The sequence below is a fragment of the Castanea sativa genome, chromosome 5 (genome assembly GCF_040712315.1).
Source record: "Castanea sativa cultivar Marrone di Chiusa Pesio chromosome 5, ASM4071231v1".
In the NCBI taxonomy this organism is placed as follows: domain Eukaryota; kingdom Viridiplantae; phylum Streptophyta; class Magnoliopsida; order Fagales; family Fagaceae; genus Castanea; species Castanea sativa.
In genome coordinates this window covers 44,516,415-44,529,181 of record NC_134017.1, presented here as the reverse complement: position 1 = coordinate 44,529,181, position 12,767 = coordinate 44,516,415, and the positions used below count along the sequence as shown (strand labels likewise).

Genomic DNA, 12,767 nt, shown 5'->3' with positions numbered 1-12,767 from the left:
ATAATAATTAGTTCCTCAGATTAGGATATACATTCTAATACATATACATATACATATATATAAATGAATTTCATAAGAATGAGTCAGCCACGAGGATCTTGGCCCCAATTCTTACAAACTTAGTGCTTTTGTATAAGACTTGTGGGATTTAGAACTCAAGTCCAAATAGCTTTGCTTGGGCACTGTCTTCCAAGATAGTCAAGTGAGGAGGACTTTTGTGGGAGAGAGTGATATCTGATGAGTGCATGTTTTGGCATATATTTCTTTGGAGGTTAAGTGATATTTTGAATGATTTCAAGGACGAATTCCGCTTCTTTGGCTCTTTTATTTTTTTTCCTTTCATCTCCTCTCTTCCTTGCTGGGCTCTTAAAGCTCTAATAATTATCTTTTTGGACCTTTAAACTCTCTCCCATTTCCTCTCATCTGAATCCCTATTTTTCTGCCCCCCTTCTGTTGTGCCTTAGTGTTCCTTTTATAATGGATATGGTTTGGTACTCTAGGCAAGGACATCCTTAGTCTGCTGGGTAAAACCATGTCCTCTAGAACCTGAAAAAGTGCATTGGGAAGAGGTTTAGCTTAATTAGGCAATTATAACTCAAAATGAGCATGACTTTAGCTACAAATGGAAGATTCCTTCTTGGAAAGTCAAAGGAGTGGGTGGGCTACTCAATGCAATAAATGACAGCTTTAATTGAAAATGATAATTGAGAGGAAATTGTGGGGAGGTGTCATGCACATAGGGGAACTGAATTTTCCATTGGTTCATGCATTCCAAGCAAATATATGAACTAAGAGAAACCTTCGAGATCCTCCTTTTACCAGAAATCACTCCTCTACCGACCAAACCACTTCTCCCTTACTACCAACTCGGGATTCCATGGGCTTAGACCATGGGTTACAAAGATAATACCTAGTTTTGCTGGATTTTTAATGGCTTTTGTTGGAAATCTGAACATACACCTCGGCTTTCTCATGTGTTAGTCAATGTCCTATTCTCAAGGTTTCAAAAGGACACATCAAGGTCCTAGAGCCTTGATGTTGATTCTTCTTGCTGCATGTTCTCTAGCCTAACCGAGATCCCTCTTCTTGCTGCATGTCCCTTGGCTTGACCAAGTCTGGGTCCTTCTTAATTTCATGAATTGGGCTTTTCTTTTGTTAAAACCCATGGGCTTTCCTTACTTTTCATAGAATGGGCTTTCTTGTCAAATTTTGGTCCTCAACAATAATTTAAGGAAGAAAAAAAACCAACATAAGTTCCTCACTCTTTCTCACACCCTTGAGAAGACCCCTAAAATTTTGTGCCAATTCTAAATTGTTTCACAAAAAAAAAAAAAAATGTTGAGATCATGATTGATGACCATCTTTCTTAACAAGTTGGGCTTTGTTTGGTTCCTTAACGTTTTGTTCTCAATTTTCATTTTCAAAACTTTGTTCTCATAACTCATTTCCACAACTCAAAAAGCCACTTACATTTGTTTGGCATCAATTTTTGGACTCGCGTGCTTTTTCCCCAATTATCTTCCGATTAAAAATTCACCACCACACCAGTATCATCTATCATAGCAGGAATATAAACCACACCCACACCAACCGAAAAACAACTCCACCCCTACTCTACAACCTACTTGATTAATTAAGGGATTAAAATGCAAGCAATAGGAGGAGAGCACGAAAAGGCAAAAAGTTGGAGGTGAATTTTTCCCTCTTTTTTAAGTCCAGGAAATTGGCATCACCTACTGTGGAAGCCCAATTTTTAACCACAAAAATTGAGCTTCTACATCACTTTGGCATAATCTACAAGGACAACGTAGCAAATTCAGCAACAACTAATAACGCATCACCACAATTGGCAAACCCAGAACCCCCCACCACCATCAACACCATCAACAGGCACACAACAACAACAAAAAAAAAAACCATCATCTAGTGCGACCACCAACATAGCAAGCTAGCAAGCTAGCATATAAGAGAGAGAGAGATTGAAGTAAAAAAGGAAAAAAAGAGTCGTTGGGCTCAATTAAAGGCACGTGTTGTGTGGGTTGCCATTATGTCCATTTTTTTACGAAAATGTCACTTAAGTCGGTTCTCAATTTTTGAAAACTCCAAAATGTTATTCTCATATTTTGTTCTCATAATCTCATTCTCACTTTTTTGGGTGAAGAGTTCCGAAGAAACTAAGAACAAAAATTGAAACCAAACAAACATTGAGGTGGTAGGACCGCAGCAAACAAGAATTGAAAACTAAAAACAAGGTGATTTCAATGAAACCAAAAACACTTTTAAAGTTTCAAATTATATATATATATATATATATATATATATATATGTGTGTGTGTGTGTGTGTGTGTGTGTTTTACGAAATGCAACGGTTGTAAGAAAAACATGATAACTGAGTGTTATAACTAAGTTAGCCATTGATAGGATGTGGAGATCCGACTCCTCTGTTAGCTCTAGGACTGGCTGTCCTCATGATATTTTGAATAAAGAAGACCTCACTGTTGGAGAAAGTGAGTACCCAAATTTTAGAAAATGAAATATCCCTAAGATTTCTACTAAAACTGTTTATGATCTAAATTGGACTGAAAAAAGTATTTTTTTTTTCTGAATACAGAGCTAGAACTGTTGAACAAACCTTTTCTATTTCTAAAACTCATGAAAAATGTTGTTTATTTTCCAAGAAAAATATTAATAAATTTTTGTCTAAAAAAAATCTTAAATATTTGCACATTGGTTTAGTTCAAGTCGTTGTTAAACCTTTAACTAGAAAAGAAATTGATGTTTCTGTGCTTATGTGTTTACGTGATGCTAGATTTAAGAAATTTAATGATAGTATTCTTGAATGAATGTTAATAAACCACTTTGTTGTCCGTGTCGGCAACATATATATATATATATATATATATATTGTATGACATGCTTCATTTTTGCATACAAATTGCTTTCAGAGAGTGACCGCTATCAATTTGTATGCATGTTGTAATAAATTGCACACGGTGAGATTTAACATTTATGAACTTGCATCTTGTACACGAGAAAACAAATTATGCGGTTGCTTGAAATTGCTATCAAGTAATTACAAGCCAATTGGACCTCAGCTCGCTTCTGTTCACTTCCATGCCATTTTTGTTCAATTTTTTATATTTCAGGGAGAATTGAACTTGGATCAAATTGGTCCCAAGCACCAGGCAAAACATGTGACAAACCCACCAAAAAACAAGAGAGAGAGAGAGAGAGAGAGAGAGAGAGAGAGAGAGAGAGAGAGAATAGGTACCTTGTAAGCATTCAAATCATGGTTATTATCTATTGGGCAATATTTATTACATATTGCTCTACTAAACAAAAAATACACACAATTCAGTTTTGAATTGAAAACATGTCTTGAAGTCACAATTTCAGTTCAAAATATTTTAAACTCAAATCTTGACTTCAAAACACGATTTCAGTTCAAAAAATTATGTGTACAGTGTGTGCAATAATGTGTACTAACAATTAGCCTTATTTATTTATCAGAAATGGTATTGCTCATGCATGAGCAGACAAGAAATCAGCTTGAGAATATTTGCAAGTAGACAGTTCAAATGATAAATCCAATTTAGCCTATATAGCATCACACGTGAGTTTCTAACCGTGCTGTCACCACTTAGCCATGATGAAAGAGAACATCTAGCCTTTCCCTGAAATTAACACAAGAATACAAACTCGTCTACTTTAATTTAGCCATACAAAAATAAAAATGTGCAATCAGGTGGATAAGAAAATTAGGCTAAGTCAGCCAGAAAATGCCTTACACATACCTTAATATGAAAACTGTTGCTGCCACCCACTGATCATGCTTGAAGCTCCTTGGACATCAGTTGGGAAGCGAAATTCTGAATCTTACGGATGTTCTCAATTATGAAGGAATTTCCAACACACAAAAAAAAAAAAAAAAAAAAAAAAAAAAGAAGAAAAAGAAAAAGAAAAAAAGAACTTAACATCAAAGAAAGTAAGGATATCTTCTCGTCATAGATGGGATGGTTAAGCATCAGCAAATTGTTATTGTTGACAACAGCTCGAACTAATATTTCTTTGGCTTCCTCATGCTTCTTTCTCAGCATGTTGCAAATCTGCAGGAGAGAAAACATAAGGACAAATTAAAAATAAAAATAAACCTAATTAAATACTAGGACCTAAAAATAAACTACACATGACTAGAAAAATTAAATAAAATATTTAATTGAGTCTCCTGCATCAGTTGCAAGTTTTGGGCTGATTACATCCTCCTTGTAAAGACAAAGTCCAAACTTTGACCCAGGGAGGGTCATTAGAGCTATGTTGGGTTGAATTGGAAAGAATTTTTTGGTCATTGGGAATCTCAAAGTCAGCATTTCACTAAATGAAGATGTGTTCCTCTACAATTTAACAACTGCAAGTCCTTTTCAAGTTTCAGGTTCACAGTTTCAAAGTCACATTCAGGTTTGAGAGACTGTCAAGTTCATGGTTTGATGAGCAACTATTGCGTGAAGCCTATATGAATCACTTAATAGCTAATAAATAAATCCTAGTTTACTCACATCATCAAGATCCTTCGTATATGCCTCAGCCTTCTCAACATTTCCATCATTCTCCATAACTAAAGGAATTTCCAAGTCCATCATGTTCACCTCTCGAGCACATTCAAGTCCAGAGGTCCCGTGGTCAGTAAAGACATGCTTGGCACTACTCTCTGCCTGAATCCCATGAATGCAAACCTGGGGCACATGTAAGGGAAAGTGAAGCAACTTATGTTCACCTAATAAGGCTTTAACCATCTATATGTTTTCATCTGAAGTTCACCAGTTAGGGTTGATAAATAAACGAACGAACTGTATAGATACCTACCTGTTCTTCAAGGACACTTTCCAAAGGTAATTTTGAATTGCTGCAGGCGATTTTTGATGAAGCACATGTTATTCCAGTAAGTTTAGAACATATTATTGTCAATAGAACAATCATACCTGCTTTCACTAGGTGACGCAGAGAGGCGTTTTAGAGGCTTTAAGTACACTGAATCTGCATTCGATGCCTGCAAAGTAGCTTCCTATCAATATTGGTGATGGGAAGTCATGATAATTTTCTTGTAACTTACTGAAGCTTAATATGAGATCATTATTGTTGTGATATCATTTTCAAGAGATCTTTATGAATAACAAGGAGTGGCTTATAAATATAAAACCTCAAATGTTTTCCTTTTCAAGGATGGGCTTTGAGACATTTGTTTCTCAGTACGGTCAACACGATGCTCAATCTTCAATGCTATATTTCCCTGTACTTCCATTTTTTTCTCTGACTTTTCCAAGGAGTTAATTTCTCTCCGACTTATAGAACTTGATAGAATTTTGTTTGGCTCTATAATCCTACAATGAAGACATACATCATTTAAAGACTAGTAAACTATTTTCAGATAGGAAGGCAGCCATTAAAGAAGACTTACACCTCTATGGAAATCATACCTTGAAGTTTTAATGCTAGAGAGATCAGGTGTCCTCTTGCCAGCTTTTATGGAGCAAAGTTTATTCCTTTCAGCCGAAATGTTCTTCAAGTTCCGCAAAGACTCCATGCTCGAAAGCACAAGTTTAGAATTCATGCTTGTCTGGGCACCACATTCAGTTGTCTTACCAGTTAGGCTGGAAAGATTCACAAAATTCTTAAGTCAAAACTTGAATCAACTATATAATATTTCCCTATAAGGTCTTATGAAAAGATTACAAACCAGAATATACGTCTGAGAGAACTTACTATAGTAGCATTATCATAAAGAGACTAGGAGACTGAGCAGTCATGTTCAAAACAGAAGATTAACATCCAAAAAATAAAAACAATCTATGGTAACAAGGCTTTTCAAAGAACTTTATCTGTTGAATATAGTGAGGAGTGACTGAAGTATAATTAGCACGTCCCAAAAAACAGGGTAACTTTTTGAGAAATCATTATCTAAAGTCAACTAAATGAGGAAACGTGTATTGAACATAGATTTCTTCAACAAAAATGATTATGTACCAACATCTAAAAAAATATGCCAATATGCATATATATTTCATTGTCAGTTCCACCCATAATTAGTTTTCCTTCTTTTGACTTCATCAATTTTACATTTAGGAACCTCATCTTCTTATCCAAACACTTTACAGTTTTTTTTTTACTCTCTTTAAGATCAATAACACAAGGTTGACATCAATAGACAATAATAATTGTATAAGCATGCCAAATGTCATCTTTAGAATAGGCATTTTCACAAAGGTTCTTAAGCATTTATGCATGAATTGATATTACTTTATACAGTGACTGAAATACAACCAACGAAAGAGTTCTCTTACATTACATGGATGGGACAAACAAAGGGAACTTTTAAAGCTCTAAATCACTTAGGAAATCCTATGTAAAGAAATTGATATTTCAGCTAAAACCCTTAGGAAAATCCTATATAAAGCAATTGAAATTTCAATTGTTGAATGACCAAACAACCCAACTCAAAGCTCAAAGTAATGTACCTCCGATATAAAGAACTTCAACATAAAGTCAAACAGGAAAGCTTAATGACAAGATGAAATATATATGAATGTATGTATGTATGTATATAAAATAGTCAAATAAAGTATAGATAGCTTACCTCAAAGTATGATGGTCTTTAAAATTCTTTTCACTTCCTAGCAAAACAAATTCACCTTTTTTTCCTTCTTTGTCATGTGGCTGTAAATTCTCAATCAGCCTGCTCCCAATTGGTACATTATCTGAATTTATGCCCTCCCTGTTGAAGATTGTGAGGGGCATTGTCATTTGATCTTCAATTGGAGAACTTTTTTCTTTTTACAGTTCTTAAATGATCTAATCTGGAGGGACAAATGTTTAACATAATGCCAAGTGTAGAAGCTTTATCTGAAAATGGAACTACCTGGTACAGAGGCCTCACCTGATTTTACTAGGATTTTTAACATTACTTTCACTTCCCAACAAAAGAGGTCGGTCTTTTTTTAATTCTCTAGCAACTGAAATTGTAGTATGAACCAATTTGCTTCCAGTCTGTGCATCATTAGCATTCAAGCCCTCCCTGTTGCAGAATATATCAAATAGACGATCATTTGAAGGCCTATAATAGCAATTGTTACATAAAGCATTACTCACGCTTTTTCACTGGAAGGAGATAGATGCATGGCCCCAACTCTTTTGCTGCCAATTGAGGAAAACTTTGTCCCAGATGGCTGATGAACTTTAGGTCCAGTTTCCTCTGGCCTCTTACAAGAAATAGAGTGGATGTCTCCATCTTCTTTTCCGTTCACTAGTGTCCTCGTATCAACTACCCTGCATCAAGTAAACAAAACATGTGTTCTAAATGGAACCTCAAAGTTAACATGCAGTGTCAAAGATTAATCATCACAGATTATGAACATAATGGATGAAAATGGAATAGACATTGTTCAACAGAATGCATGAAAACGTGACAAATCCAAAGAATATATATATATATATATATATATATATATATAAACTTATAAACCAAAAAGGCCTTCTATTTTTCAGATTTATAAGCTTCATATACAATTTCTCTAACATAAGTAGTACATTTTGTGATATTTTCACATGAAGCCATCTAAGAAGATTAGTGCTGAACAGTTTCTCATTATCTTAATTCATTAAAAAAAGAACTTTCCTATATTTCTGAATTCTCTTACCTGTCCAATGGGGCCAAAGAAAGCTTGGAAGTTGAACTCTCGTTCTTTTTGACCCCCTTGGTGTCATACAGTATTTGCCTTGAGATATTTGTGACGGTGTTGTCTTCCATATCTAAATCATGTTCAGCTGATTCAGCTGGTTCCATGTCATCCATAAATCTGATTGGTTCATTGCCACCAGTCTTATTCCTTTCAGCATCGTTGTTGTCTGATGCAGTGATGTGCATTGGAGGTGAATTCTTGCATGCTGAGTCTTCATGATGAGATCCCATACTAAAAATCATTTTGTCAGCATCAGTTTGCTCTCCACCTGGAGCAGTTTTTTCTTTTGTGCCCAATGAAGAAATTTGTGTCTTTACTTTCGAAAAATCCGAAAGAGTGTGTTGATTTGATTCATTGTCATGTACAGGTTTGACAGGTATATCATCATCTTTCACCAGCTGAGAAGATGGTTCTGTGAACATTGACTTCTGAGATGAGCAACTTTGTTGATCAGTTTCTTCTGCGCTCATCATTATTGTTTTCCCTGGAGAAGTTCTTCCCCCATGTGTCAGAACCAAATTTTCAAAGGTTTCAGATTTTGAAGCAGAATCATCATTGAAGGAATTAAATTCCCCTTGACCACCAATTAAAGTCTCAACCTTTGAAGTGACTGCACTTTTGGTTTCTGGAACTTTCATGCTAGAGCTATCATCATACCTACCATTACCTTCAGTCAGGTCTAAAGCAACTCCTTTGCTATCTGAGGTTTTGTAAGAATTCTTATCTTCATTCATTAAGCTTGACTCATCACACCTACCATTGCCTTCAGTCAGGTTTAATTTAGAACCTTGACACTGACTTCTCTCTGAATCAACTCCTTTGCTTTCTGAGGCCTTGTTAGACTTCTTATCTTCTTTCATTAAGCTTGACTCTAAATTGAAACCATCCAAACTAAATACAAACAGAAATGTGCCAGGTTAAGCAATTTTGAAAATGAAATCATAAGTCCACTTGAATTACTGGTATAAAATTCAAAAACATAATAGAACAGAATAAAAGGGTCCAAAGACATCTTGGAAGAATTGTCCACGTACTCACTAAAATCAAAAGAGAAATTAAAGCCATCTTTTTTCCCTTTATGATTTCCACTGGAACCTTCTTCTCCAGATCTTCCCTTGGGCTTTGCAGTTTTTTTGGGCGAATATGAGAAATCAAGGTCTGACATGTCTACTTTGAATGATGACAACTTGTCAAAATCACCATCTAGATTGAAATCCATATCCCTGAAATATATCCAATGAAAAAACATTGCTTCTAAGTAATATTCCTCAAAGTATTATGCAACAAGGGCAGCTGCAATTATCAGTAATATATCTACAGGTTTAGGAACAAACATTTCAGTGAGCCAGAATTTCCAAAAAAAATACAATTTAGTAAACATAAAAAAGAAAATTCACCAGATATTCTCAGAAAGGGCATAATGCTGCAGAATATAATAAGAAAAAAGAAGAGATGAGAAGAAATCAGAAAGCAAAGCTTAAGGAGTTTAAATAAATACTCAAAATCAGAATGCAATTCAATGTTTAGAAAATCAATAAGGTGTTCACAATTAAGCTATCACCATTAAATTGATATTTTACTTTCATTAAATTTGCAAAAACTAAATTTGCGTGGAGGATTTCAAATGAAGGGATTTGAAAACCAATTGCTAGTATAAATTACTTTGAATTTTAGAACACATGATGGATTTGAGCTTTGAGGATTTTGCGCAAACAAAAACACTTGTTATGATATGGGTTTGATATAATATCTTACACCTAATCATTTCACATCCACATATTAATAAAGCTTTAATCCATCTATAATTTTTTACCAAAGAAAACTTTTCCCAGTTATACTTTATTCAAGTCATTCAAAATAAAAACTGAAACTCAAATCCTTCTCTTCAAACACCTCCATCCAAATGAACCACAATGTTTTTCCAGTACTCACATTTTCTCAAAGTTGAACGCCTTCTTTTTGCCTTTGGGTACTGTGTCAAAGTTAAAATCCATAGCATCATCTTCTGTAACCGACATTGATTTCCAGGAGCTGAGGAACTCATTTCCAATTTCATCATCTGCTTAAAGAGGAATATTGGACTCATTACAATGTGTAAATGAGCATGTCATTAATAAACAACTAATTCTGGTAAATTTGTATGTAACAATATGTCAAAACTTGAGGATTTAAGCAACCAAATATATGGTAGGCCACACTGATCCTTGTCTTCTGGCATACTATGGAGCAAAAAGTCATGGTTGTGCTAATTCAGATTTCACTAGCCTACTCTTAAACATTATATCCCGCCTTGTTTATTTGGAACCCTCTACATACACCATGATGTCTGAAAATCGCCATCAAATTCACTACAAAATTAAGTCATGCACATGACAGAACATCTACTTTCTAATTCTCATACACTATTATTTATGTGATAAGGGGCCGAAATCCATTAAGTTTGAAAATCTTACTACATACTTTAGGACAAGGAGATACCTAGCAGTGATGTTTTCTCTTTTGATTTGATAGATGAAGTTCCCTTCTGTGACTCTGCCATCTGCAAAGATAACTAAAGGTATGATTGACGTCTGAAAACAGCCAGAAACATTCAGATGAGGATTCAATTGAAAAAGAGGCAATTAGAATGCAGAACTACAGGACCATCCAACCTAGAGAACAAAGTTAAAAAATAATAATTAAGAGCATAAAAGATGAGAAAGGGTGAAACCAAAATAATTTATGAAATTTGTCCATGTTAAGATACCTCAACAAAGCTCTCAAAATTTGATAACAAAGATATTACTTGAAAGAACCGCACAGTGAAGGATCAAGCATTCCCGAAAGTCATTAGTGAGACCCAAATTCATCAATAAAACCAGGAAGGCATATTATCAATGAAAGGTTGGCACATTAATATATATATATATATATATATATATATATATATATTCTTTTCTTTTGAATTATAGTCATTAATCTAGTCTTATCTATCTGAAATGATACAAATTAGCTATAGGTCAAATTGTAAGAGCAAGATGAATAATGAGGTTGTGGGTTTAAGACCCACCAGGTGCATGCATAACTTACCAGTTATAAAACAAATCCATCTTAAATGATGCATTAAGTTCATAATTGAAAGATATTTGCATATACAGTAACAAAGAGCTAAATCAGTTAAGAAATTTAGAGACGTGTGTAAGAACCAATTCATTCTCAGGACAAATTAAAGTGTAATCTATTTCTATTTGTCTACATGTTCACACTCAAAGTATTGCATGTGAATGAATCCATTTTATCAGGAATCATCAAAACAATATACAAACGGACTAAATAGATTCGCAAATATTACAAATACTTTTAAGGAACTGATCGCATTCTGATCATAGCTTCAAAGTGAAAGGTGAAAGAGAATTCAATTCACTTACAAAATGTAGAGTTACTGTTCAGAGAATTTCTAGATCAAACTAAGCGCAGTGAAACTGAAAGGCCACAGTAAGTTATTGTGGTATGGAACTGATTAAATTGACAAAAACCAAACAAAAATGGAAAATGAGGGAGATTTCACCAACCACAGAATGCTTCTAAATGAAATCCGATGTGAAAAATGAGCAACATACAACTAAATTTTCAAACAATTCACAAACTCTATGACCTAAATCCACCATATTAGGCACAACAGAAGTATAAATTTTTAAAGGAAAACAAAATCAAATCAATTTCATTCAAGAATCAAGTTGATCTGCGAAATCTCTAGAAATTAATCCATTACATGAACATGAACAACAACGAATTCAATTCTTTCTTATTTTCTCAGATCAGAAAAGCAATGGATCACTTGAGGATCCAAAAACCTAGATTATACGCTATCAGATACTGATTAATTCATGAAGTATTTCGCATCCGTAGTTTCCACAGAGAGACAGAGAGAGAGAGAGAGAGAGAGAGAGAGAGACTTGCCTGGTTTTGCAGTGGGAGAGAACAGAGAAGAAAGGCTGTTTGGTTCGAAGGAAAATGAGTACGGAAGCTTTTGGAATGAATGGAGAGTAGGAAATGGAAGGGTTCTGTTTGAATGAGCTTTGCATTTATAGATTTTAAAAGTTCCACGAGGCGGGATAAACGCCCTCTTTTCCTTTTTCTTTTTTTTTTTTTTTTTTTTTCATTTTCAAAATCATCTGCTTTTCCCTAATTTCCAAATAAAAATTTTAAGAAAAAATATATATACTAATCTCCCTAAACCTTTGAGATTTTGATATTTAATCCTATATAGTATTGTTTTATGACTATATTAAATATGTATTGGAATTGATTTGATAAAGAATTTGGGTCACTAATTCAATTAATTGGTCTCCATGCAAGCCATTGGTTCAATTAAAATTTAAATAAATCATTAAAATTTTTTTAAATTGCTAAATTTTTTTTAAAAGATTGTTGGGTGTTTGTTGTTTTATGTAAAAAAAACTATGGAATTTTTGTCTAATTTCCGACAATTATTAATTTTAGGTAATGACCTCTTGCATATTAAAAAACAACAAATTAAAACACTAATTTAATATAAATTTTTATTTTTTAATATTCATTTTTTTGCCGTATATAATTCATTAACTTTATTGGTCCCTAAAACATATGTTCCCGAGTTATATAAGTAAAGTCTTTTTATTTCCAACAAAAACTCCTTTTCATTTTACATTTAAATTGTTAGAGATATAGGAATGCATGGATTTTTTGTTTCCCTTGCTAGAGTCACAATTTTCTAAAAAATATGTCCAACTACCAAGATTTAAAGTTGGTAATTGCAGATTATAAAGTGATGTTAGTAGTAATTAAAAAAAGAAAACCAATAAAAATTTACAAACTCATCTGTTTTGAAAATTATTATGTTTATAGCGTTACTTTGAAAGAAAAGATTTTATGAATTTTATGGTTGAAGGTTTGACACATGTTCTACTATGTCATCCATAAACAAAAAGAAAGTTTTTCATTTCAAGGTTGGACTCAAGATTTTAAGTTAGCGAGGACCGGAGTATAAAGAGGAAAAAAAAACTCTAAATAGGCATT

The 12,767-nt window shown here is 33.8% G+C and overlaps 1 protein-coding gene across 1 annotated transcript; it reads right to left on the bottom strand.

Moving 5' to 3' along the window:
• Window positions 1-3,284: 3,284 nt before the first annotated feature.
• Window positions 3,285-10,269, bottom strand: LOC142636992 (uncharacterized protein At4g18490). The gene is made up of 15 exons (XM_075811285.1): window positions 10,209-10,269; window positions 9,663-9,789; window positions 8,765-8,953; window positions 7,689-8,621; window positions 7,141-7,317; window positions 6,929-7,066; window positions 6,629-6,766; window positions 5,472-5,645; window positions 5,195-5,375; window positions 4,977-5,044; window positions 4,861-4,900; window positions 4,554-4,730; window positions 3,996-4,106; window positions 3,795-3,884; window positions 3,285-3,674 (listed from the first exon to the last, which is right to left on the bottom strand). Exons 1-14 carry the CDS (start codon window positions 10,267-10,269, stop codon window positions 3,828-3,830), a joined length of 2,571 nt encoding a protein of 856 aa, XP_075667400.1. The 3' UTR covers window positions 3,285-3,674; window positions 3,795-3,827.
• Window positions 10,270-12,767: the final 2,498 nt, after the last annotated feature.

Coding starts and splice junctions, on each gene's coding strand:
- LOC142636992 (XM_075811285.1), bottom strand. CDS start 10,269: ATGGCAGAGTCACAGAAGGGAACTTCATCTATCAAATCAAAAGAGAAA. Junction 5,376..5,471: donor TCTAGCATTAAAACTTCAAG/GTATGATTTCCA, acceptor TCTTCATTGTAG/GATTATAGAGCCAAACAAAA. Junction 5,045..5,194: donor TGAAAAGGAAAACATTTGAG/GTTTTATATTTA, acceptor GCTACTTTGCAG/GCATCGAATGCAGATTCAGT.